This window comes from Xenopus tropicalis, chromosome 8, assembly GCF_000004195.4.
Source record: "Xenopus tropicalis strain Nigerian chromosome 8, UCB_Xtro_10.0, whole genome shotgun sequence".
Taxonomy (NCBI): Eukaryota; Metazoa; Chordata; class Amphibia; order Anura; family Pipidae; genus Xenopus; species Xenopus tropicalis.
Genome location: NC_030684.2, coordinates 48,622,429 through 48,649,815, shown reverse-complemented (window position 1 = coordinate 48,649,815; position 27,387 = coordinate 48,622,429). Strand labels below are relative to the sequence as shown.

The window sequence follows — 27,387 nt, the reverse complement described above, 5'->3', positions numbered from 1 at the left end:
ATAGTTTTGCTGCTAGTTTTCATGTTTCTAGTTACAAGCAATAAAATAACATTACCACCATAAATAACTGAATGACAATAACATGCCACTGCAATCATTTTCTTACTTTGTTTTGCTATTTGACCAATAACATTTGTATGCAATTTCAGCACAAGATGTCAAATTTCTGATACAAAGCACAACCCCAGGTTTCAGTAACCATTAACTTGACTGCTGCTTATTCAATAAGCAATTATGGTCATCTTTTCCCTTGCAAAAACACCTACATTGACTGGCTCTGCCTGTTTCACGGAACAATTAATAACTTATGAAAGACTTCATAGAGGCGAACATAACATATATTGGTAATGCCAGCAGGCTTATACATTTTGATGCATTGGTGCATAAACTACAGTGGAGAAAATGTACTTGAAGTCATAAAATCCATTGTACATATTTTTTGTCTTGTGTGCAATAAGAAATGATTTTTTTTTTTTTTACAAAACTTTCACAATCCATTGTTTTGTAACTGGCATATTTACATTATGGGTAGTTGGAGAGGACGACATAAAATCAATGCTTCCTATGAAGGAGACAATCGCCCTCATTGCATTGGGGTCATGTACCAGTGATTGATCTCAGGGAAAAAAGTGAATATTGATTTCATCCTCAATCAATCCATGAAGTGATTTCACCAGAGAGAGATTTCTGTTAGCACACATTCTGCTTAAAATAGGCAGTTTTTCATAAAGCAGAAAAGATAAAATCATAGAAAGCAAAAGGCACAAAGCTTTGTGACTACATGTATATGTGTTCTCTATACTGAGGAAATATTGTTTTGATTTAATTCAGCACCGTCTATTAGAATACATGGGTATCTTTCCATTCATATCAGTGGATGGGTTGGAAGCATCTCTTCAAGACCCACATATAGGCCAGGAAAAATGAACTCTTTACACTCACTGAGGGGCTCATTTATTAACGTCTGAATTTGAATTTTGTTGAGCAAAAACTCCCAAATTTGAATTATGGTTTGTAAAACTGGAATGTTTAATATTAAGTGCAAGTAATTTGAAAAACTTTGATGTAAACCTTTGGCATCTAAAAGCTTGCGAGTTCATGTAAACGTCAATGGGAATTGTCCTAGGCAAAAATGTATGCATTTTGTTTTCAATTTGAGTTTTTCAGATTTTTCAAAAATTTTTGAGAGTTTGTAGACCCATTGGAAAGATGAGAAGAATAGGAATTGATGCATATAAGAATTTTTTCATTTAAGTTTAGTGAAATTTCGAGTTTATTGGAATTGAAACAAACAACTCTGAAATTTACAAATTTGAACATGGACAAATAAGCCTCCCCATGTTTTGGACAACAAGATGAGGTACAGGGGCAATTTTCTATGCTTTCCAATAATGCAATAATGTTATTTGGCCTGTGGCAATTATTGGGTACAGTAGCAAACAAAACACCCTATATGCAAATACTTTATTTATTAATTTTATTAAGGCATTTAGGGGGGTGTTTACTATCAGTGGAGATAAATATCACCACTTATATTGCCCATAGCAACCAATCAGATCTCTGCTTTTGTTTTCTAATTTGTAGGTGACTTCCCAAATCTAATTGCTGATTGGTTGCTATGGGCAACATCACCAGTGATTTTTATCTTCAATGTTAGTAAACAGGTGCCTAATACACAGTTTTCTCTAGCACTCTCAGAAGCTGCTTCTGTGCTTTTCCATAGTAAAATGAGTTGCCGGTGCCTGTAATATTCATATGGGGCATTATATATGAATGATATATTGCCAATAAACTGCATGGTGTTTTGGGGGGACACTTTTAATAGTTGTGCAACTGGTATTTGATTTTTGGGGGCTGTTTTTTTTCCAGCTACAGACAGTAAGTCAATATATTTACATCTACCTCCTTCCAGTCATCGAGGAAGAATTGTGTTTTGTAGGAGGTTCTAGTTCATGTATGCCACTGTCTGTAGCCTGAACAGACGACCTCTCAGTTTTATAAAATATATAATATGGTATAAATAAATTATTTTCACTGTTATAATACATTTATTACTATAGCTATGATTACATTCTTCTATTAATGTTCCTACATTCTCTGTACTTCCTTGTCTCCATGGCATCCTCCCTCACAAATGCATCTTTCAAACAGGTCTGCTAGCTCTTACAGAGCATTACAGCATGAATGTGTGCATAATGTAGCCTTCTAAGCTCTGCCACACATTGATATGTTTATATATAAGCATGTAAAAGGAGAAAACATGCGAGCATTGACCCAAATAGATACCCTTAATAATAGTGCCTTTGTTCTTGCATGTTCTAAGCTTTCATTATGACAACCTGGCAGATTGCAGAAAGAGGTGAAGAAGTCTTTCAAATGCAAATGTCTCTGATTCAAGCTTTATAAATCAACAAACATAAAGTGGTTTCTCAATGTAGAATTGCAAAAAAAGGATTTTTTTTCAACTTTTTAATATTCTCTATAATCCAGTCACACAGGCACAGAGCATTCCTAATAGGAAGTATGCAACATACTGTACATTTTCCCTATAGAGCTGAGTAAAAAAAAACGCAGATTGGGAGTTTGCTCAAAGGTCCTATTTGCAAGCTTTAGCATATGTGTTTCATCCAAGGAACCATGAATTCCACATCACATATTCATGTCAACACAATTATTCATAAGCTAGTTCCATATGGCTAAAAAGACTGCTTATAAAGTTTAATATGCACCAGTGCGAGTTATTACATCAATAAATATACATATTACTTGCTTTGCATTGCCTGGTATCCATATAAAACAAATTGAAAAATATATCATGCCCCAAACTCACCACACCCCAACAAATGTTCCAAATTCCTCAAAATAACTAGAAGACTTCATGTCTTTATTTTTCTCAAAGTATCCTGTATAAGGCAATCTTACTGAAATAATACTGAACTAATTCTGTTGAGCTACTGCAGGGTCACAACCCCCATCATCCACTGCCACAGAGCTAATACTCCACAGCACAACCTAATCTAAGGGGCATATTTAATAACATTGGAGACAAACATCACTGGGGATGTTGGCCATAGCAACCAATCAGAAATTAGAATTGAACTGTCACCTACAAGTTAAGAAAACAAAAGCAAAGATCTGATTAGTTGCTATGGACAACATAAGTGATGGTGTCTCCAAGCCCATGTATCTTGTGGACTTTACAAAGCTGCAACGTTGGGGTGTAGGCCAATATACAACAGAGACAAGAATTTCTGAGCAGTGGCAAAAGTAATATGGGATAAATAAACCATTTCTACCCTACATCTCTGTGGGTTTATGTTTGAATGTTGGATGGTATGTTGACTGCGGCCTTGTGGGCCCTTAAATCACTCTGCATGGCATAACTAAAAATACAAAGCCATTTTGGCTTCTCAAGATGTTAGCATCTTTATATTTTCAAGAAGATGTAACATGCCTATATTGGATACAGACAGGACTAAATGAGTGTTACATCTGTGTAGGCATACGGTGGTTGTGTGACTACAAGAGATGTTTATATTGACGTGTGAAAGTAAATGGCATGTTTCCAGCTACCAGGAAGGACAGCGGCCGTCTGCCAACAGCTGCTGAGCAGCAAACATAAAATGAATGTTACTATGGAACCTCCTGAAGTTTCTGTTAGTAAATCTAATCTGTACAATAGGATATTAGGTGGTTAGTGTTGCTAAGGCATGGTGGATAGGATATAAACTGATTGTTAGCTTTAATGCCAGAACTTGCAACTTGTAACCAATCCAACAACCAGCAAACCAGTACCAGTAATGAACCCTTTTGACTGATGATGACTTAAGTTTTAGCAGCTGATTTATGTTATGTCTTACATTATCTGTTTATTGCACAAAGATACACCACTTCAGTAACCTACAATTTACTTCAGATATCATGATTTTGCACCAAAATGTCATCTCCTCTTTTACCCATCTCTCTCTTTGTTGCTTAAAAAATTGTCCAATATGAAGCTACAAACTATTCAAGCTCTTGGGACAAAATGGGAATGTTTATTCCAAATATACAGCATTTGCTTGGCCCCAGGATTAAGCCAGTTGTAGTGATGAGCAAATCCCATTTCTCGTTTTCGCTTCAACGAAAATTTGTGAAACTGCTGAAAAATTTGCGAAACGCATTGAATCCAATACACAACTTTTTTTATACATTTATGTCAATGGGCATTATTTTGCAGCGACTATTTTGTCTCTGCAACATTTTTGTCTCTGCAACATTTTTTATCTTGGTAAAAAATTCACCAATGGAAAAATGCAGACAAACATGGAACTTTTCCTTATATTTTGCATCTTCCTTCCTTTTAGTAAACAAGCTCTATATTGTTCGCTTCTATCTTAATTAACCTGCTGTCTATGTAAGTGGCACTATATAATTAGGTAGTCAAACTGTACAAACATAATGTACTAAACTAAGCAGCTATTATATACTGTTGCTTTATCATGACTAGTAACAAAACAACATCTGTATATGAATGTTTGAGGAGTAGAATGGATTTCATTTATGTAAATGATTAAATTAATGCAATAATAAACTAGTTTGAATTAGTTGGCTTTGCACTTTATCCCCACTGAGTTGGCTGTACAGCTGGTAATTGGAATGAGATGTAGATGTGTGGATAAACATATCAATATGGCCTGGAGCATCCTGGAAGCAATAACATGGCAATATTTGAGCCAGGGTGCTTGAGCAACAGTAACAAAATTGTCTAATTCTGCACCTTTCATGTGTTTTTTTTTTAATCAAAAATTGGCAAATACAGTGCAAAATGTGACATCAATCAGTCAGTCATTGTACATTCCTCCTACTGTACAATACACCTATCTTAATGGTTAAATTGCACTTTTCATAGTAAATGTTTCCCCCCCCCCCCACCAGAGGTGAAGGTCAATAGAGCCGGTTAAGCCGGTTAAAAGAAACAATGCTATTTTTGCCAGAAAATGCTCCTAGTGGGTGATATGCTGCATGCATGTGGCCATGTTTAGTCAGACTTATGGGTATAATAAGAAAGTATCCCGACTGGTTTGTTATGCACATATATATGCATGCATTCAATCATTCAACCAGTGAGCTGGAATACTCCTCATTATTAATGTACATAGAATCCCAACATGGTCTTCCAAATCGGAAGTTCCTTTCAGGTTATGTTGGCATAGTTAAGGAATGTAGATAAAGACAGAGCACTCCAGGAGCTCTTTTCAATAAAAAATAATCTTTATTCGCGTGTCCATAAAAACATTCTTGTTGAACTACAACTCTAGCCTAACGCGTTTCATGGCGTCTCGCCACTTCTTCAGAAGCTACCCGTGGCGAGACGCCATGAAACGCGTTAGGCTAGAGTTGTAGTTCAACAAGAATGTTTTTATGGACACGCGAATAAAGATTATTTTTTATTGAAAAGAGCTCCTAGAGTGCTCCGTCTTTATCTACATTCCTTAGCTCTGACTCACGCCTGGACCGGGGGCGTATCCAGACGTGACAGCACGGAACTCTTTGATCGTGGAACTGCTCCGGTGAGTGCTTCCCAGATATTACTATGGTGGCATAGTGCCTGCTGGAAGCATATAGTAGCACAAATAGTATTGTTTCCCCAGCCAGAGTGCTCTTTTAGCTGCACCTCAGATGAAGGAAACCATTATAATTTAAAGACCTATATTTCATGCTACTACTCACTACTAAAGGTTTACTCTTCCTGTTTGTATAGGTACACTACTGGATTCTGTATAATGTGGGAAGAGGAGACCAAAAACAAAGACAAGAATAATACTCATTATAATACTCATTAGAGTCACCCAGTTTGTTCTAGGCTGCACACAGGTTACAGCAGTGATCCATTGGACTAGGGCAGGGCTGTAGTTTTCATCAATGGTTTTAGCATTCTGGGATTTAGAATCCAGCAACATCAAGGCTATATACATAAAGCAATTGCATAATAAAACTTTTTCCCCAGCTGTCCATGGCCAGCAGACCAATTGAAATACAAATTCTGTTTGAATTCACCAATTAGAATTGTACCTGATCTGTGTAAATCTGCCTCTGTGTTCTTTGCTCCTGCAATGGGAGCTGGAAGCTCAGTCACAAAACAGTGTAATACCAAAAAGTCAAAACAACACAACATACAGAAGATAAAACAACATGACTTGCTTGGTGCTTGTAAACAATATTCTAAGAATACTTTTTGATTAGTTTTTCCTGCATATATTATTACACTTTTAGTAACATGCATTATAAGACAAGGGGGGGGTGTGGTGGAACAGTTTTTACAACCCCTTTAGGCTAATGCCACACCTAGCGTATGGCACATATTTTTGGCAAGCTGAAAAATGCTTGCCGAGAATACATTCCGTTCCCCTACCTGTGCTGCACCCGGATGAATTGAATGTTACATAGTTACATAGTTACATAGGGTTGAAAAAAGACCATTGTCCATCAAGTTCAACCCATCCGAGTAAACCCAGCACACAACCTATACTAACCAATCTATACACTCACATACATAAACTATATATATACAACCAGTAATACTAACTGTAGATATTAGTATCACAATAGCCTTGGATATTCTGCTTGTTCAAAAACTCATCCAGGCCCCTCTTAAAGGCATTAACAGAGTCTGCCATTACCACATCACTAGGAAGGGCATTCCACAGCCTCACTGCCCTCACCGTGAAAAACCACCTACGCTGCTTCAAATGGAAGCTCTGTTCCTCTAATCTATAGGGGTGACCTCTGGTGCGCTGATTGTTTTTATGGGAAAAAAGAACATCCCCCAACTGCCTATAATCCCCTCTAATGTACTTGTACAGAGTAATCATGTCCCCTCGCAAGCGCCTCTTTTCCAGAGAAAACAACCCCAACCTCGACAGTCTAACCTCATAGCTTAAATCTTCCATCCCCTTTACCAGTTTAGTTGCACGTCTCTGCACTCTCTCCAGCTCATTAATATCCTTCTTAAGGACTGGAGCCCAAAACTGCACTGCATACTCAAGGTGAGGCCTTACCAGGGACCTATAAAGCGGCAAAAATATGTTCTCATCCCTTGAGTCAATGCCCTTTTTTATACAAGACAGCACTTTATTTGCTGTAGTAGCCACAGAATGACACTGCCTGGAATTAGACAACTTGTGATCTACAAAAACCCCTAGATCCTTCTCCATTAAGGATGCCCCCAACACACTACCATTCAGTAGATAGTTTGCGTTTATATTATTCCTACCAAAGTGCATAACTTTGCACTTGTCAACATTGAACCTCATTTTCCAGTTTGCTGCCCAGTTTTCCAATTTTGTCAAATCGCTCTGCAAAGCGGCAGCATCCTGCATGGAACTTATAGTTTTGCACAATTTAGTGTCATCAGCAAAAATAGAAACAGTACTCTCTATGCCCACCTCCAGGTCATTAATAAACAAGTTAAAAAGCAAAGGACCAAGGACTGACCCCTGCGGTACTCCACTAACCACACTGGCCCAATTAGAAAATGTTCCATTTACCACCACTCTTTGTACTCTATCCTTCAGCCAGTTTTCTATCCAATTACAAATATTATGTTCTAGGCCAATATTCCTCAATTTGATCATTAACCTTCTGTGCGGTACTGTATCAAACGCTTTAGCAAAATCTAAGTAGATGACATCAACTGCCATTCCAGCATCAAGGTTCCTGCTCACCTCCTCATAAAAGGCAACTAAATTAGTCTGGCAAGATCTGTTACGCATAAAACCATGCTGGCACAAACTAATAGTATTGTGAACTGCAATGTATTCAACTATCCTATCCCTTATTACCCCTTCCAGAAGCTTTCCTACTACTGATGTCAGACTAACAGGCCTATAGTTTTCAGGCTGAGAACGAGATCCCTTTTTAAATAACGGCACCACATTAGCAATCCGCCAGTCTCTCGGCACCATGCCAAACCTCAACGAATCCTGAAAAATTATGTGAAGAGGCTTGGCAATCACAGCGCTCAGCTCATTTAATACCCTGGGATGAATCCCATCCGGTCCTGGACCTTTGTTTACCTTTACATGTTCAAGTCTCTTTTGAATTTCCTCCTGAGTGACCCATGCGCCAGTAGCTAAATTACTAGCACTGGGTATATTAAAAGGGAAGCCTTCATTATCTGGCTCCTCAGATGTATAGACAGATGAAAAATAAGAGTTCAAAATTTCAGCTTTTTCCCCGTTCTCATCAACCAACGTACCTCCCCGTGATAATAAAGTTCCCACCCCTTCTTGCTTCATTTTTTTACTATTCACATAATTAAAAAATAATTTTGGATTCTTTTTACTCCTAGCTGCAATATCCCTTTCCATCTCTATTTTAGCTTGCCTGATAGCTTTTTTGCATGCTTTATTTGCTTCCTTGTACCTGATGAAAGTTTCCGCTGTCCCAGCTAACTTGAATGCTTTAAAAGCACGTTTTTTATTACCAACCTCGACCTTAACTCTTTTATTCAGCCATAAGGGTTTTGCTTTGCGATGCCTCTCCTTGCTTACAAGGGGAATATACTGTTGTGTATACCTGCAAAGCAATGTTTTAAAGATGTTCCATTTTCCTTCTGTGTCTAACCCCATGAAAAGCCTTTCCCAGTTGACACATTGCAGAGATGCCCTTAAACTGGCAAAGTCTGCACGTCTAAAATTGAGCGTTTTAGTTACTCCCTTATAGAGCTGTCTCTGTAGCATTATCTCAAAGGAGATGTATTTGGGTGCTGGCACATGTAGCTGATATCCACAGAAAAACGCGAGACTTTTCTTGGGTTCTTATGCGTATATCAGCTACATGTGCCAGCACCCAAACATATTCACAGGTAGGGGCATTTTTATGCGTATGGAGTGTATTTGCAGCAATGGTTTTTCGGCTTGCCAAGAATACGCTCCATACGCTCCATGTGGCATTAGCTAGGACAGTGTTCCACAGATAAAAGTGATATATCCAGGCACTCATTTTTGGCCATAGATCTTCTAAATTTACACGTCAGGTTCCTTTTCCTGTTACTACCTAAAGGCAAAAATAAAGTAAAAAATAAAATTTGCGAGTTTGTTCCAGATTTAAATAGAATTTCTTATACTTTTTTCACCCAAACATATCCGATAAATCTGTTTAGCTTTTCCTAGTGATTTGTTCTACACACTTCATATTTCACAGCTTTCCTCTGAAAGGCTTTTGTGTGATTTATGTGTATCTGTATGACTCCAAAACTGGATATTAGATTTTAAGTCAAGTATGACTAATGTTCAATAAAGTGGCCTTTCCACGATCTCTGCCAGTCTTCTGCTTTTCCCAATGCCCTTAACCCCGTAATACCCAATAGAGACTGAAATGCCTGCTGCAATCATCTAATCCCCCAGCCGCCAGATTAAATTAACATGGCTTATCTTTATGTTTTTCATTACAAAAATATATGCTTTACTTGCTTGGTTTTTTAATTTAGTAGTATAGGCAATGATTTTCCACTTGACTTTGCAGAGGCTAGTCAAATCTCTAAGTGATCTATTTAACCATGAGGCATTATTAATAATATAATATAATAATAATAAGGCTTAAAAAAAAACCTTTACCCTCCGAACAATGTAAGTCTCTATAAAAATCTATTACATAAAACAGCTCATATGTAATTCCATTTTTATAAAAATACATTTTTTGCAGTATGTGACATTGGGTAATCCTAAATACAAAATTGCAATTTTAAGTACTAAGGGCCGCCCCCTGGGATCATATGATTCGCACACAAACAAACCAAAGACACAAATATATGTTAGGTCACATCAGCCAGTTATTGGACAGAGCTGTGTTTTTTACACCCACACTGTTAATACAGATTATTTCTGGTCATGTGATCTCTGAGGGAGCACACAGCCCATTACAAAATGGTGGATCAAGGGAAAAGATGTAATAAAAGTAAAAGTAAAAAGTTTAAAGTACAGGTATAGGATCCATTATTTGGAAACCCGTTATCCAGAAAGTTCCAAATTACAGAAGGGCCATCTCCCATAGACTCCATTTTAAACCAATGATTCTAATTTTTAGAAATGATTTCCTTTTTCTCTGTAATAATAAAACAGTACCTTGTACATGATTCAAGCTAAGATATAATGAATCCTTATTGGATGCAAAACAATTCTATTGGGTTCATTTAATGTTCAAAGTATTTTTTAGTAAACATAAAGCATGGAGATCCAAGCTACAGAAAGACCCCTTATCCAGAAGACCCCAGGTCCCGAGCATTCTGGATAACAGATCCCATACCTGTAATGTCCTGCCCTGGTTGCCATGCTCTTTCGCTGCACTTCTGTCTAAATACATTGTTGCTCCTATGAATGAATGTGGAAGGAACACATACTGGGCATTGTTTTGGTCCCATAACCGTGCTCCCTTACTCACTGGGGGACATTTGAGCATTATCTGCCTTGTCTTGACTCCAGCCTGCCCCTTGCCCAGATCCTTGCATTTACTAGAAGACTTTGAGGCTCAGTAAAAGCAACGGTGGCTCTGCGGTGCTGAGTGCTTCATTCATGTGTGATGCTTATACTGCATTATGCTAAACTTTTTAATATGCATGTCAGATTGGGCATAACAGTAAACCAAAAGCTTTATGTATTAGATAACCACGGAAGAACAATTACGCTTCAGAACATTACAAATGTAGTGATGCATTAATAGCTCTGCACATTATTTTAAGGTGTATTACATTTTGTTGAATCTTTATGGCTGTGGTACAGCTCTCCCTTGGCCACGTGCCCAGAATTTTGTGGATGGCATATGGATGCTAGAATTCTTCAATTCTCCAACCCTGTTACTAAATCTTCACATTTTTTGTCTGATATAAATTATCTGGGGGTTTATGAACAGACACAGTTAGAGGCTATTTTTTTTTTAACTCCTACTCATTTAAAACAGGCACTAGTTAAGCTGAAGTAGTGCAGCCATTTACTGTAGTTTGGCTTTACAGGAGTAGTTTCCCTTTAAACGTTTATTATCTTATAGAATAGACTATTTTCAGTAACTTTTCATTTGGTCTTCATTTTTTTTTCTACTCCTCTTTCCAGCTTTTAAATGGGGATCACAGACCCCAGCAACCAAGAAACTATTGCTCTGTGACGCCACATTTTATTGTTGTTGTTTCTTTTTATTATTGTCTTTATTCAGGCCCTCTCCTTTTCATAATCCAGGCTCTCATTTAAGCCATTGTCTGATTGCTAGGTTAAATTGGGCCCTAGCAACCAGAGGGCTGATAAAAATTACAAACTGGAGAGCTGCTGAACAAAAAGTGAAATAAAAAAAAATAAATAACACAAATAATAAAAAATGAAGACCAATTGCAAATTGTCACAGAATAGTACTTTCTACATGAAACTAAAAGTCAACTCAAAGGTGAACAACATCTTTAAGTGAAAAGTCATGTATGCCCAATGCCATGCCCAATGCCATGCCCAATGCCATTCCCATATGTCTAATTGTCATGAGAAGTGAATGCTTTGACTGGTACATTGGCATTTGAATCTGCTGAATTCTATTGGTCAGTAAAGATCCAGGTGTGTGATTTGACTCCATCCGATTTGCTGTGCAGCATGATGTGTGATCAAACATTCTGACCTGGCATCTGACTTTATTTGAAATCAATGAAGGGAGCATCATTGTATTGACCAGGAAAAATGCAAATGCCAAAATCTTTAGTGGTGGGATGATTCCACTTACACAGGGATACAGTTGGCACTGTGTTGATGTAAAGCAGTTGATTGGTGGCAAGTTTTGGTTGAATAAAAACAAGATTTGCTACCAAATAAAGTCCTGTAAGCTGATAGTGTGCATAGAGGCTGCCTAATAGCCAATCTTAGCCCTTATTTGGCACCTCTATGAACTTTTATGATGCTTGTGTTGCTCTCCAAGTCTTTTTACATTTGACTGTGGCTCACGAGTAAGAAAGGTTGGGGACCCCTGATGCAGAGAGTGAACATGTGTAACTTTTATCATTCCAGGAGCTAAAGCACTGTTGCTTTCAAAATCAAGCACCTGTCACTACTTTTTTAAAATGATCAGGCAAACAACAAGGCTACAACTGCAGCTCCCAGAAGATGTCAATGGCAATGAAATATGGATCAGTGAGTTAGCAGGCATACCATTGTGGGTTATCAAACACGCCAGCTGACAGGTGCTCTGGAACAAATGCAGACTTAATGCAAAACAATACAATGAAAGCTTTTTTTAGTACCTAACACAGGATACTGTAAGGGAAATACCTTTAATATAGCAACATCACCCTATGTGACTTTCCCATGTTTCCATAGGATTTTGACACCTATCCCTGCAATATTTTCACATATTACATAAATATATCAACTAGGGATGCAATGAATGAATGAATGTTTGGGATTCAGCCACGATTTAGCCTTTTTTGGCAGGATTCGGCCGAATCCATGTACCTGGCTAAACCAAGTCTGAATTCTTAAAATCACGTGACTTTTTGACACATAAACATGGAAGTTGAAAAATGTTCTCCACACAGAAAGTGGTCAGTTCTCTTCCATCCTTCCACAACCTTATCTGCATATCCAAAATCGGATTTGGTTTGGTATTTGGCTGAATCGTTCATTAAGCCTTTGGGGTTTGGCCAAATACAAATATAGTGGATTTGGTGTATCTCTAATATCGATGCAACTTGTTGCATATTGTCTGCAACTTGATAACTACAATATTGGCAAACAGCAGAATACAATTCATTTTATTTCGATGCCATTGTTTTTATATTGCTGACATCATCTCAACCTGTAAGGAAGCAGCCCCTACTAGCAGCCAGCCAGTTTATATTCTTATTAGGAAATGGCAGACTTTTACTCAAATGGCATGTCAGGACCTGTGTTTAATATGTCTAGCCCATAACTATGTTCCTTACAACCTGAGGTCCATATTAAATCCTGAATGACAATTTCAGAGAAAGAGTTGTCTAGTTGGACTGTTGGCTGTAAGAATGGAGGATGGCTAAGTATTAATCATCTTTCAGATCTGCTTAACCTCATAATGGAAATTATAGAAATCAAGGATAAACCCAGGGCCTAGATTTTTTAAAACTCCAGACAGCTACAATCCACTCGCTCACATACTGATCTATAGCTTTCAAATTAATTTGATGAAACAGTAACAACAAATGAGACATCTGACACTGTTAAATTACTTAAATTGTGATAAATTACTTAAACCCTCTTGTTAACAGTTGCCTTAATCTCACATAAGTGCCCTAAAAAAATCTCTCTTTTTAATATATAGAATTTTAACCCTGTGCCTGCCTGTCTAAAGGTGGCCATACACGGGCCGACTATAGCTGCCGATATCGGTCCCTTGGACCGATTCGGCAGCTAATCGGCCCGTGTATGGGGAGAGCAGAGCGGCCTGGCTGACCGATATCTGGCCTGAAATTGGCCAGATCTCGATCGGCCAGGTTAGAAAATCTGGTCGGATCGGGGACCGCATCGGCTCGTTGATGCGGTCCCCGATCCGACTGCCCCATTGCTGCCCACATAATCCGATCGTTTGGCCCCTTATTATTTTTTCTACCTAAATGGTCCCCGATATCGCCCACCCGTAGGGGATATCGGGGGAAGATCCGCTCGCTTGGCGACATCGCCAAGCGAGCGGATCTGCTCGTGTATGGCCACCTTAAGGCCTCATAATTTTTCCTGTTTATTAGTTGTTAATACCTGTATGCAATTGTATTGTGTATGTATAACTTGATATGTATAGCACTAATAGTATATACAGTGATGTGCATTTTTACATTACAGAAAACTGCATGGATTGGGCACTGGCCTGCACTGTCAAGTCTGTACTAGATATTGTTCTAGTGCTCCAAAAGTGAGGGTCTGAGTTTCTTTACGAAGACTTTGAGAAAGAGTTCCCTACTGTGGAATAAATACTAGAGGTAAGGAGCAGCAAGCTAGAAAGGTGTGAAAAGACAGAGGCTCTGAGAGGAATTGAGGAATAGGCCATCAACATGCAGGGGCATGTAAGCAAATGTAGCGAGAAGCAGAGGACTGAAGGGCTTTGAATGTTAGCCGAAGGAATTTTTATGTTATTCAGAGAGCAGATTTCCTCCCAATAGTGTTTAAAATTGATTGCAGGGAAAAGAGAGGTGGTAATCCAGTGGAACATTTAGAAGTAGGTTTAGTAGTAGGATTCAATAGCTTGAGCAGAATAGGATAAGGGCATGAATTAATTGCATATATTCGCCAATTTCATTGTCAAAAGTAGCAGCTTTTGCCAGTGCCATAAATATAATTTATGAATAATTTGGATAGGGACTGGCCAAATGAAAAAAACATAGGTCTGTCAGCACTCAAAAGAGCAGCAGTAAAGGGCAGATCAGAGGATATGGGGACACAAAAGGAGAAAAAGTAAAAATAAATTGTACTGTAAGTCCCAGTTGTGCAGATGGTGAGGCAAATATAAATCAAAGATTAATGGGGATGGAAGCAGAGCAATGGATATTAGGCTTGGGCATTCTGGGTCTTTGAGAGGGATAGCAAGAAAGATATAGTTGTTTTTTTTTTTACATTGCCTTTCCAAAGATTTTTTTTCCAAGAACTTTTATAGTAGTGGAACCAATTTAAATTTTACAATATATAGATACAAGCAGACTGATGTGTAACCTGAGTTGCTGTGTCTGTTGAGAACTACTCTCAGCACAAGACTGCAGGCTGAGACTACTGGCTTTCCCAATTCTGAATTGAGAGCATGTTCTTTGGCAGGTTTTATTTAGGGCCAGCTCAGTCCAATTTGTTGACTCTAAAATGGATGTATATGGTTATCAAGTCTAAAAAAAATTAGGACAGAGCTGGTGGTTTTCATTTTGCATTACAAGGGTTGATCTACTCTAGTTAATCCATGGCAACAAATAAAAGGTTGGAAGGAAGTGAAAGTTAAGTGAATCTAACCCTGCATGCTGAAAAACATTTTTCCTAGTAGAACTTTAATGATTGCATATGTTTGCGTCATATAATGATTGCTTAGGGATAACACCATCATCCTCCCAACGTATCCTTTTCACCAAACAGATGATTTTTATATTCTGTAGGTACCTCCATTACAAACAAGAGATCATTACAACTGATGGACTCCATTCTACCTTCTAACTTAGTCTAGTCAAGGTGCATTCAGCTCTCTCACGTGGCAACAAAATATGCACTTTCAATAAAAACAAACTGAATTAAATTGCTGTCAATTCACTGGGAAACACTTAATATAACAGCATTCATTATGCTTCCATTCTTTTTCTAAAAAGGGAAGAAAATATACTATATTACTGGTTTGATTGCAGAATGATGTTTATGTAAATTGTATCCTGCAGGAACACTAGAGAAGATGAACATATGAATGCTGGGGTAGAATTACAGTGAACTAGGAAAATCTAAGCTTCTAAGTCTATTTGTGAAGAAGCTAAATTACACCTTTTAAAGAAATAACAAAAAGCCTGAAAAAAAGTTCACTTATATATTCTATAAAGGTGCCTTTGGAGATGAAAAATACTGTAACTAATCAGACTGGGTAAGTAGAAGAATGACTTTGAAGACCGACAGAGTTTGACCCAAGGCTAACAATGGCTATCTGTTTCCATGTATGTGAAATTAGTTTGGAGTCATTATTGGATTGAATTAAGTAACCATGGCAAGGTGGGTGAATGTGCACTTCTGGTGTTGGCATAATAAATAGTCTCATGCAGTTTATTCTAATTTTGCATCAATTTCGGTTTCCAAAAATAACAAAACATATGCAAATTAGGTACAAAGTACATGAATTTTTATTGCCCTAAAAACAGTATTGTAAGTGCTTACGACGTTTCTGGAGTAAGACATAAAAGCAACGACCCAATGTTTAGATACTGCGTAAAGCATCACAAGCACCAAAGCAAAAGCAATCTCTTTTTATAAACATTACCAAATCAGTCATAAAAAGAGCATCTGCTTTTGTGTTATTAGTCTAAGGATGTTAAAAAAAAAAAATGCTAAATGCTATACACCAATACATTAGAATTAGTGATGAGCGAATCTGTCCCGTTTCGCTTCACCATAAAATTCGCGAAACGGCAAGCAAATTCTCGAAACAGCAGAAAATTTCGCGAAACAAATTTGTCACGCAATTTTTTTGGTTGTTTTTTTTATTTATTACGTGACCACGCCCAATTTGACGGGGCTGCACCCTTTTTTACGCGATTGCGCTACAAATTTTTCCACTGCAAATTTTCGCTGAAGTTTCACGAAACAATTGCCAATGGGGAAATGCGGAAATTCACTGCAAATCCATCCCTGCCGAAAAAATTCGCTCATCACTAATTAGAACTCCAGTTGAATATGAACCCCACCTCCCTTTATAGCTGAGAGACCAGGCACCTCACCCAACATCCAGAAGGCTGTACAGGATGTTTAGGAAAGTCTGCGGATAGTAAGTAAGAAGATTTCCCCTCACCATGCAGCTTGGTGGAACAAGAATTCAGGTTTACAGTAGGCGGGCACAGTCATAAGATGATGGGTAAAAAAAGACCCATGAAACCCTCTACTGACCCCTTTTAACATGTGGGGCTCTATGAACTCTATGAACAACAAAAGTTGCAAAAGCCATTTTTTTAATCTTTTATACGTTTACTGTACTCACCTCTTTCTGTATCATAGAGATAAACAAACTTTTGCCAGTCATATTCATTGAGAAGGGTTAGAATGGCTCCTTTAAGCGGTGGCCTCATCTGAATAACAAACTGGACATCTGCATCCGTTGGGAAGCTTGGGGTGATAAAGGATGTATGTAGGGCTCCACAGAAAGATGTCAAAGTGTTCATGGACATTTGGTCGTAGAATCCAAAGATAGCATAGACTCCTCTGGAAAACTGTGAACAAACTATAGACAAAAAAACAGAGAATAAGGATACAGTATTGCAGTCAAATTATAAATGTTTTTTTCGTGTTTCTATAAAATAGTCATTATCAGGGCAATATCAATCTCTGATCTGCAAGTGAAACATGAACCTAAAGCATAATGACAATAGAAACAATCCACTTTATCTCATTATCTTTTGAACTGATAGATTTAACTCCAAAATAGATCCTACTGTCAATGGATTCCATTAATGTGCATCTGTCATATGACTTTAATTTACTACATCTGGCCACAGAAGGGTTCCCTTGCATGGTGAGATCTACTGATTCCGCGCCCAAGTTGTAGGCTAGGATATACTAGTCTGATTGTGTAGCACCTTGCTTAACAGCTGGATAACATTAGGGTTCAACCCAAACATAATGGAGGAGGACAACTTTAACTGCCTGAAACTTTTCAAATAAGCTATTTACACTTATTTGCCTGCAAATCCTTAACCCTCAAATTTTTTGAGGGGTGATGGATGCGGAATGGGGCCTTGGCTGATTTACTTTGTAGTAGAGGGCCTCCATATATATCCCCTCCAACAACCTTACTCTATATCAGGGATCCCCAACCTTTTTTTACCCAAATGTAAAAAAAAATTGGGGAGTAACACAAGGATGAAAAATCTACCATGGGGTGCGAAATCAGGGATGTGATTGGCTATTTGGTAGCCCCTATGTGGACTGGCAGCCCACAGAAGGCTCTGTTTGGTGGTTCACATGGTTTTTATGCAGCACAACTTGCCTCCAAGATAGATATTAAAAAATAAGCACCTGCTTTGAGGTCACAGGGAGCAACATCCTAGTGGTTGGGGAGCAACATGTTGCCCCCGAACCACTGGTTGGGGATCACTGGTCTACATGGTTATTGTCCCAGTTGTTGTGGCCCTGTTATATGTAACAATATTTTCAAGGGCCATGGAAACAATGTTTTTACTAAACAAACACCAACTCACTACAAAACTACTTTGAGTTTGGTTTTCATTTTTCTGTGACAATGGAAGGACAATAAAAGATGAACATGCTTCATAACATCTGAAAATACTTTGAAAAACGGAAAAGGATAACGTGCAGCTTTTGACGTTCGATCAATTGTGCCATGACCGACCTGTTGATAGGGTCTTTAATAAGTTTCCCTCATTTTTTTCCTTGTGCACTAGACACATTTACTTTTCAGATTAAAGGGATTAAGTCGGATTCTTGACATCTTCACCAGAAAAGCAAGGACAAATTGTACGCAGACGCCAAATGCACACGTGCAGTAACTGGTTTCGGCTTGGGAAGTAATTGAACCGCTAAACCTTGTCTCTGTGTTTGGCCCCAAGGTCGTTGAAGGCTACCAAAGCAATTTGAAGCAAACACTTTCTCGTCTATGACTTATCTGATCAGTTCTCTCAAAGCTTTGTCCCAAAAGCAATAAATGTTAAACATTTTGTTCCAGCGATTAAGGAGAGGAAAAGCAAAATGCAATCTTATTAACGCAGTCTAATCATATGGGCAATATGGAGTTGAGAGAACATAATGCAATTTAGGTGGTTAACTAGAGGGCAAGAGATGAAAGAATTTGTTTAATTTCCCAAACAAACAAAAAGTATTATTTGCAGAAAATGTATTAAAGCATTAGTCAACTCCTTGCTATTTGATATAAAAAATATATTAGTGCTATTTTGGTCAGAATTTTTTTAATATGTATTTTTTTACTGATGTAAAATGCTTTGCATTACGCCTCTGCTCCAAAGCCTCAGCTGTAGCTTCCCAGAGCCCAGAAGAAGACATTCTGTATACAATTGTATAACCATACAGTATAAAATATTATATGTATATTTATATAAATATGAAATATTTTCCTGTATTGGTGAACATTGGCAATTTAAAGACATTACACAACTGTGACAGTTGGAAATCGCACTCATGTCTAGTGTTTAGTGTCTATTAATATAGTGAATAATGTACCTCCTATGGTCAAATATAAGGATATTATAAGTCACTGAGGATTTCCACAACCACATGAAAGCACAAGGCCAAAGGCCAAGTGCTTTTATAAAGGTCATAGAACTCTGAGGTGACTTCTAATATCCCAATATTTTACAACAGGGTGCTACATTATTTATTATAATTCACAAGTTTTAGTTAGTCATGTGATAGAAATTATATCACTAAGAACCAATTATAACTGGTGATATCACCAAGCACCGTTTAGAAAAAAAAAAATATATATATACACTTTACAGGATATTCATGGTATTTGTTGGCATTTACATTGTTGGCACAGTACCCAAAGGCCACATTTTGGGCTTCTGAATTGCCACCTCCCAACGTTGAACATTGTGCTGCTGTTTAGCAGTGATATAGCCACAGGGCAGCCAATCACAGCTACAGCACTCTGGGTAATTATACATATTTTCAATATATGATTTGTTGTCTTTGTGAGGTGCAAAGAAACAAAATACTAGCAAGGCAATCAGAAGTTAAAAAAAAATCTTTATTTCATATTACCAACATGTTCCAACCCCCCCAAAATATCAGGGGGTCTTCATCAGGGGAATTGAGAAAAAACAGGCCATAAGCTATAGGAGTGCATAACACAATACTTGGAGGTGTAAAGAAGGCAGAGGTATCACATTTCTAAAGGTATTAAAAAGCATTAGATTGTCTGGCATTGTTTCTTGCTCTAAAAAAATTCTCTTTAATCCTTGTTCTGCCATATGATTTGCATGTGTTTTACCCTGTTATCTGTTCCACTATGACGAATAGCTCAGTTCATTTTCTCATCTTGTAGCACTTACAGCAGGACTAGTACCTCTGTGGGAGATGCTCTCTTATAAACGACTGCTATTTTTTATCAGTGGGTTCCTGCATAATGAAACTTACGGTCTCGTGTAGTTCAGAAGCAAAATGGTTAAACAACTGTATATTAGAACCTGCTGTTTCCCTACGGACAAAATAGAAATGAAAAGGGGATTTCTTTTTATTACAGACCTTGAAGGTTAATAAGAATAGAATAACCAAAATGAAATCCAGTAGAGGCAGTAATACTTAGATGCAGGTTTACATGAAACACTTTCTGTTCTTTAAACCTTTCTTCTTGGCAAAGTTTCCAATTCGTTAGTATAATAAGAATTAGTTTGTACTCCTTTAATATACTGTATATTGTCTGATGGTGCTCACTAAGGGGGTAACTTGAAAACCACCAAATTAACCAGCATTTATAACCTGCATTTTTTGGTGCCCCCAATGAAGACCCACGGTTTTTTAGGGTGGTTGAAAGCAGTTTTTCCATTTTTATAAACAAAATCCCAGAAACAGAGCTGGCACTCTATTAAATACTTACAAGTAAAGTAGATGCTACATCTGTGCTTTTATTGTGCCATGTTGGCAGCTTTTATAACTTTGTAGTTTACTCTGTGTACTCACCATAAAGTCCTGAAGAAGGGCACTGAAAGCTACTGTTCAGGATTTTCCAGGTTTTCCTAGGTTTCTTTTACTAGGGTGAGTATGATCCCCAATACATTTACATTGTGCTCCCACTCAGCATTTGCCCCCTATATATTCTTCTTAATATGTTCTGCCCCAGGCTACCATTTATTCATTTACACTGATTCCTCTTCATTGACCTTCCTGCAATAACATTGTCTCCATTCTATTGTTCTATCTACTTTCTTTTTCCTTACTCCTCTACTCCTCTAACTTCTACCTTATCCAACCTTCTCCTTGTTCACTTACCAATCACTCAGCACACTACAGCAATGATCATGTTCTACTCTTTATCACCAACATAGAACTACATCTCCACAAAAGAGATGCTTATATACAAATAATATCGTGGTAAACACTGAGTCTGGAACTGGAAAATGCTCAGTCTTTGTTTGAGTATCGCATAAGTCCTTCCATCTTAATGCTATTTTGCACCCAACTAGAATATATTGGACACTGTAACATACAGAAATGAGATATTACAGATGTGATTTATGAGTAAATGTTTGGAAATATTTACATGCAGCCCTACGACAATATATACTTTATGCTAGCTACTCGCGGGATTTTTAAACACAGCACTTTGACAACTTTTTGCATATAAATTACATTATTTGTGTAGCTTGCAAGCTTATATTTACATAATTACTTACGGGCAGCTGAATCATCTGCAGTGTTCCTTAAATTAGAGCTAAAAAATGTATTTATTTCTTTTCCTCTAAGGGAGCTACAGTATATTTTTATCTGCTTAAGCTATCTTTACAAATTATTTCCATTGAATTTGTTTTGAATCAGCAAAATTTACGGGCAGATAAATCTGCAAAATTGCAAGGCACGGCTCGCGAATATCAGAGTAGCAGAAAATAAGGTGGAATTGTGAGACTTCTGGGGTTATCTAAATAGCTAAATTTATAAGGGATCTAACAAGATTTGGTAAATTTAATTTGCAGCCTGACATCAACACTATTTCAAGCTTGTGCAATAGTTTTCAGAAATGGGGAAAGAAATCACGGGTTTAACATACATTGTAGGTTTTTATAAATGATCGTAGACAAATTGCCATTGATGGCTTGCATTTACCTTCAAAATGACTCCATATTCTGCGCTGCTAAAACAAAATAGGGAAAGAGGCTATGGAAATAAAATACCTAGCATTGTTTTCAATTTTGTTCATTCCTTTTGACGTTATTTCTAAGTATTTCTTGATTTGTGTGTATGGTTTTTTAGTTGAAGAATGTGCTCACATCCATTATTGTGGAATCAGAACACTGTTGCCACAGAATACAAGCTAAACATTTTTGGGGGGGCACATTTTTGAAAACTTGCTGATCTCTCAAGCTAGCTTGCTGTTCCTACAGCCCTCTTATTGCGTTATCTCCTAAATTGTAGCCAAAAGGAGGCATGGACTAATGACATTGGTTCCATGGTTCCAGGATTTCATGTCCGGCACAGCACAGATATTTGTACTGTACAATTCTCCTAAGAATGGCTAACCTTTTCCAAGGATAACTGTGCCTGTTTATTTCATGGGATTGAGAAACAAACAAAAATGTTCCCATGTTTAAGATATCCCTAAAATGTCCAGAGATTGTGCAGCCATTCTGTATGCATTGCCATTGATATGCTTACATTTATAATGACATATTATATGTAATGCCACAGATATTTCCAAATTTGTTTTGGTATCCTGCATGTAATACCTTATGAAATACCTATGATTAAGTGCACAAAATGCGTTAGGCGCTTTGGTTTTAAATGGAACAATAAAGACTGACTTTTAGCAAACTTCCCTGTCCGGTGGGCTTGGAGTTCCTTTGTCTGTTTATGGTTTTCCCCCCTCAGCTACGGGTTTGGGGCCTCAAGCACCCGAACCACTTCTGGACTCTGGTGAGCTATTTAACTTTAGCTTGATCTCTCTTAAGTGCTTTGGGATTTGAGACTTATTTGCAACAGGCTCGGGGTTTATACACCCGAGTCTCCACTGTTTACTGGGTATGATCTGACATTATTATCCCAGTACAAGCCATTTTTGTTTATTCATCGTTAATTTCTTTATTTAAATTTAGGGTTTTGGGCATGCTCTTTATGCAGGTGTAATACCTCAGATATACCCACAATACTGTATGTTGGTAATGTCTAAAATATGTTATAATGTCTTTATATATGTCACAAATGTATAAACTTTGGAAATTCCACTCATGCCAAGCAGGAAGTTTTAGATTAACAACAGCTAGAGACTCATTCTGGTTTTATCAAATAGCTAGGCATACTGCCCGATGTTCCAAATATTCTAAAAAATAGTGTGGAACCTAATATGTTTGGGGCAGAAAATGTCACTATTTCACTATAAGTGAGGAGTTGTATGATAATAGTGATGATACTTATTGTAACAATATTTAGTGTTCTCCTTGCTAAAATCAGGCACTATTTATTAATTTCTTTAACTGTAACATTGAAATAGACAGTGAGACATGATGAGATTGACCAGGAAAAGTATGTAGGATTGGGCAGGGCACCCAATGGAATACAACAGTCAGCTGATATTAAGAAACAAAAAAAACAAACAAAAAAAAACTCTGTGATGATATCAGACCTGTGTCAAACAAAAGCACTTTAAACATATATTTTACTTCCATTCTCCCAGTATCTACCAACAGTATATGGTTAGTGGTGATAAGATAACCCATTATTTACTATATGTTTAGAAGCACTTACAGCAAATAGTACTGGCTGACATTTAGGGGCTTGACATCCTGTTAGGGCAGCTAATATTGAATGGTATTAAATACACAAACATTTGGGAAGGGAATTATTGATTTTTTTGGGGAAAGACAGATGCACTAACTTCAGATTGAGCAAGAAATGTACTCAGCCAAAGAATACAGTCAATACAATTTCTTGGATGGTGGGGGTGGATTACCACAGAGTCAAATGAAGCGGATAAAAGTTGGTGATTGAAGGCTATTGCAGCCTGTGTTATAGCACACTGAAATATAGTAAGCTGAATATGTTTTTGTGCTGTTTATATGCAAATGCAGTTACAAATGTAAACATTCAATTAGTGTTAAACTATGCATACCCCCCAACCTTCAGAAATCAGGGCAATTTAGCCCACTTTATCTGGAAAGTCCCTGCCAAGTTTCACTCAATTACACACCTATCTGCCTGAAACCTACTAACGTCTTCCCTTTAGGAGTCTGAGATTTGGTATTTTCCAGCCTAAATTTAATGATACAGTGTAGTATTATAATGTTTCTCTGTCATGTCTGGGTATTACTGTAAGGTACTTGACTGACACTGTAAAGATGCATTGTGCATGTGTTACCCACGGTTTAATATACATTCAATATACATATTTATGGAGATCACTAATGTTCAAACTACCTAGGGTATGCAATGTTTCCTGTCTTTGTTATACCCATAAAAGTTGGGACTACGGAAGGTTATTTGGAGAAAAGTCCTACTAGCCAGTTGAGGCTGGTTACAGTGTCTTATAACCTTAAAATAAAAGACAAAATCAATAGCAATGTCAGTACTTTTTATGAATTATTATTATATTATTTTTGAGTATTTATATCTTTCCCTGTTCAAAGTCCATCTTAAGTTTTTTATACTTTAATTATCTTTGTCTTCTCACAGACTTGTTAAACCGGAAGTCTCAATTTGTATAGCACATATTCTTTATGAATAAAAAAGGGAGAGCCTGCAAATCCAGCAGAATTGTACATCTTTTAGCTCTGCATGTTGTAAAATGAACTTTTCCTGTACATAACTAAGGCGCATGGATCAGCTAATGTATACAAGCTCACATTATATCCATAGATAATGGTTTATTAATACTATTTGTGTTCAGCCAGACAACAAACTCCCAATAACTATCTTATGACTTTCACCTTACATCTTCATTTAGAGGATAATGGAAGTACTTGACTTTCTAATAGAGCACTTACTGTCAGTTAAGTGTAGGATTATCACACATGAATATAACTATGGATACGCTATTATATGGCATTACAGTTGCTATAGCATGTGTGTTTTTTTAATGAAGATAAGCATGAGGGTATATTGAGATATCTTTCCACAGTATATTAATAATCTTTAGAGAGTTATGCCATATTTGGAACAAAGTATGGTCTAATTCTATTAACCCATAGCATCTAAGCAGCAGGGGCATTTAGCCAAACAACTGATGCTGCTATAGTTACCAGGCCTGAAGCAAATATTAAGAGAGCAGGTGCAAAGTCTGCTTCAGGTTCAGGTTCATCTAGAGTTGCTAGAACTGGTGCAATCTATGCCCTTTTTGTCTATACGTACTACAAGGGCTTTTTATGGTGATACATAATTTTTAGAGTGGAATTCTACAGTTCCACTGTTCTACAGCATAGGATTTCTGGTTGCTGTTATTCAATGCCACCTAACTGCTCTTGGTGTCACCCAGGGTGCATAGTTTCTCTGTCCCCTCCTTTATTTCTCTTGTAAACCAAAGAAAAAGCCAGGGTAGAAGGGAAATCTGAGCCCAATGATGCCCCTGGCGCCATCTTGTTCCCCAGCATAATGTGACTGTTATTTTTTGTATTGCTGTATATTACAAGCACGGTGTCGAAAGGTGCTCTTAAAAGAGCAGGCACTAGCAGCTAGCTTTACTCCTATTGGTCCCTATCTGTGACTAAATTGTTATCTCCCAGATCAATAAATAAATGACCAAATATGGCACAGATCTGATATGACCAGTTTAACGTATTCTCCAGTACTATTGCACCAAATCACCAACAAATTATGGTTGGGACTTCAGGAACTGGAAATTGCACAGTAATTCCCTGATTAAGAATCACCTATACAAATGAATTCCCATAGCTCAGCACATATAATTATACATTGATATTACATAATGATATATATGAAAAATAAGCCTTTCTTTTTATATTAGCGGTGTATGATATCTAAAAAGTCTACTGGGTTGAGAAAGCCACTAATGTCAGAGCAGTTAATTCTTTCCAGTAGAGACTGATAGGTGTTTAAAGCACTTAAGGAAAGCAAAGTGGATGTTTTAAGTCTCAGTGGGTTGTCTACCATTAATCTACTGATTTCCCTATCACTTCAGTCCCCTGCTTTTTATTTTTGCAGCATATTCTCAATTGCATTTCCAGCAGTCACTGTTCTTGCTGCTGTGAAAAATCTGAAATTACCCTGCTATTTCTAAGATCACTTCTTCTATAGTCTCCTTGTATAGTCAAGACAACAATATTACATGTGGGCAACAGTAAAAGCACACTGCAGCTATTTACAGCTTATTGGGTGATTATCATCATAGAGAGCTGTCCAGCACTTTGACAAATAACCTAAGGGGCCCAAATTAATAGGAAAAACAGCTCTCGCTGCAAGCATGTGAAATATGAACACACACTGTCTTTCTGTCAGCCTGGGTTTACAATCAGCAATCCAAACACAATAAAGAGATTCTAATCTACATAGCCATAGTTTTCTCGTTTTATTTATTGAGATCCATAGATGATGGCAGTTCTGCTTACAACCACATAACCTTGGATAAAATGAAAACTTCAGTCTTCTCAAAAGAGGATTAACCCACATCATTTATTTCTGCCCCACAATCCCAAGTGTGATTGCTTGTGTATTCTTGTACTTGGCCTTTGCCATAGTCTATATGATTGTCTATCTATATAATTACAAAATCCTCTTGTTTACTCTTTAACTCTCTTGCAGCTCCTCTATTTTTCCCTAATTTCCATATCCAATATTATTGGTAAGCCTTTAATGGAGCAGCCAGCACATACCTCCAAGTTATTAAGTCCCCTCATCTAAGGGGATTCCAGCACTTTTATGCATGCTGCGAGAATATTGACAGCTACCCAGAAAGCAACAGGAGTCAGAAGTCAATAATATGAGAAAGCAATTGTATGCCTAAAACTGGAAATCTTAGGCTTAGAAGGTTTACATTCCCCAATATCTGTGCAATTATGTAGTGCCCTTGTATCATCTATCTATCTATCTATCTATCTATCTATCTATCTATCTATCATCTATCTATCTATCTATCTATCTATCTTACTTCAAACAGATTTGCACCAGGCATAAATGCATTCTCATTGCCAAATCAACCCCAGGTTCCAATTTCCTAGGAATTACAGGTTTGTTTACCCAAAATTCTCAATTTTTGGCACTTTGGCTGCACTAAATTGATGGACCAATTCACCGTTTAGGGAAATGGGTTGCTGCGTGCATGTATAGGAAAGGTGGGCAACAACCCAGTTTCTAGATCACTTTTATAATTTGGATCTAGAAAGGTAGGTAAAAAAAAAAATCACATCTGGCAGAAGACACAGCAAGGTTTTTGTACAATGCCAGGATCCTATTAAAGAAACAACAGGACTCATTTTATGTCCATAGACGCAGCAGACAACGTTTTCTTGCAATAAGCTGCACGTAAAACCACTTTCATTAAAGGTACTTGTGTCAAAATGTGCTCCATGCACTCCCATGTAGTTGTGCTTAGCGCCTCTCAGTCCTTCCTGCCTTCTAATCCAAACCATGCGCTGCTGTGTCTATTGATGCAGTGGAACCCTGGGATACTGCCACCTCCTGACCAGGCAGCAGCTCCAAGGTTCCCTTCGTACCCTGCCTTGATAGATGCTGTGCACTTGGAGCTAAAGAATCGGGCACAGATGTCACTCATATGCCCATATTTCTTCCAAAAAATCATTAGTATGCTTCAATGGATACAGGCCTGCTACTTGGCCCCGATAGGTTACAATTTTATAGCATCTAGGTACATCCACATAGGCAATTTCTGGCAGAGAAAATGATGGGAGCTTCTATAAACACAATACCCCAAAAATATGTCAGCGTTCTCTCAAGCTTAAAGCCTTCATTGTCATGACCTAAGAGGATCAAGAAGAATTCATTACTGTTATTGGGCTACCACAGGTTCCAGACATACAGTATAACAGACAGTGAG

General features: G+C 37.6%; 1 protein-coding gene across 5 annotated transcripts in view; it reads right to left on the bottom strand.

Moving 5' to 3' along the window:
- gria3 (glutamate receptor, ionotropic, AMPA 3) overlaps window positions 1–27,387 on the bottom strand; it is a 176,827-nt gene that overhangs the window by 105,464 nt on the left and 43,976 nt on the right. For all 5 annotated transcript variants that reach the window (XR_001171456.3, XM_018096128.2, XM_012967925.3 and 2 more), the window contains 1 exon segment: window positions 16,681–16,920. Coding sequence is in view for 4 of the 5 variants with exons in the window: in XM_018096128.2 (XP_017951617.1) it covers window positions 16,681–16,920 (240 nt within the window). In the remaining variant the exon portion in view is untranslated.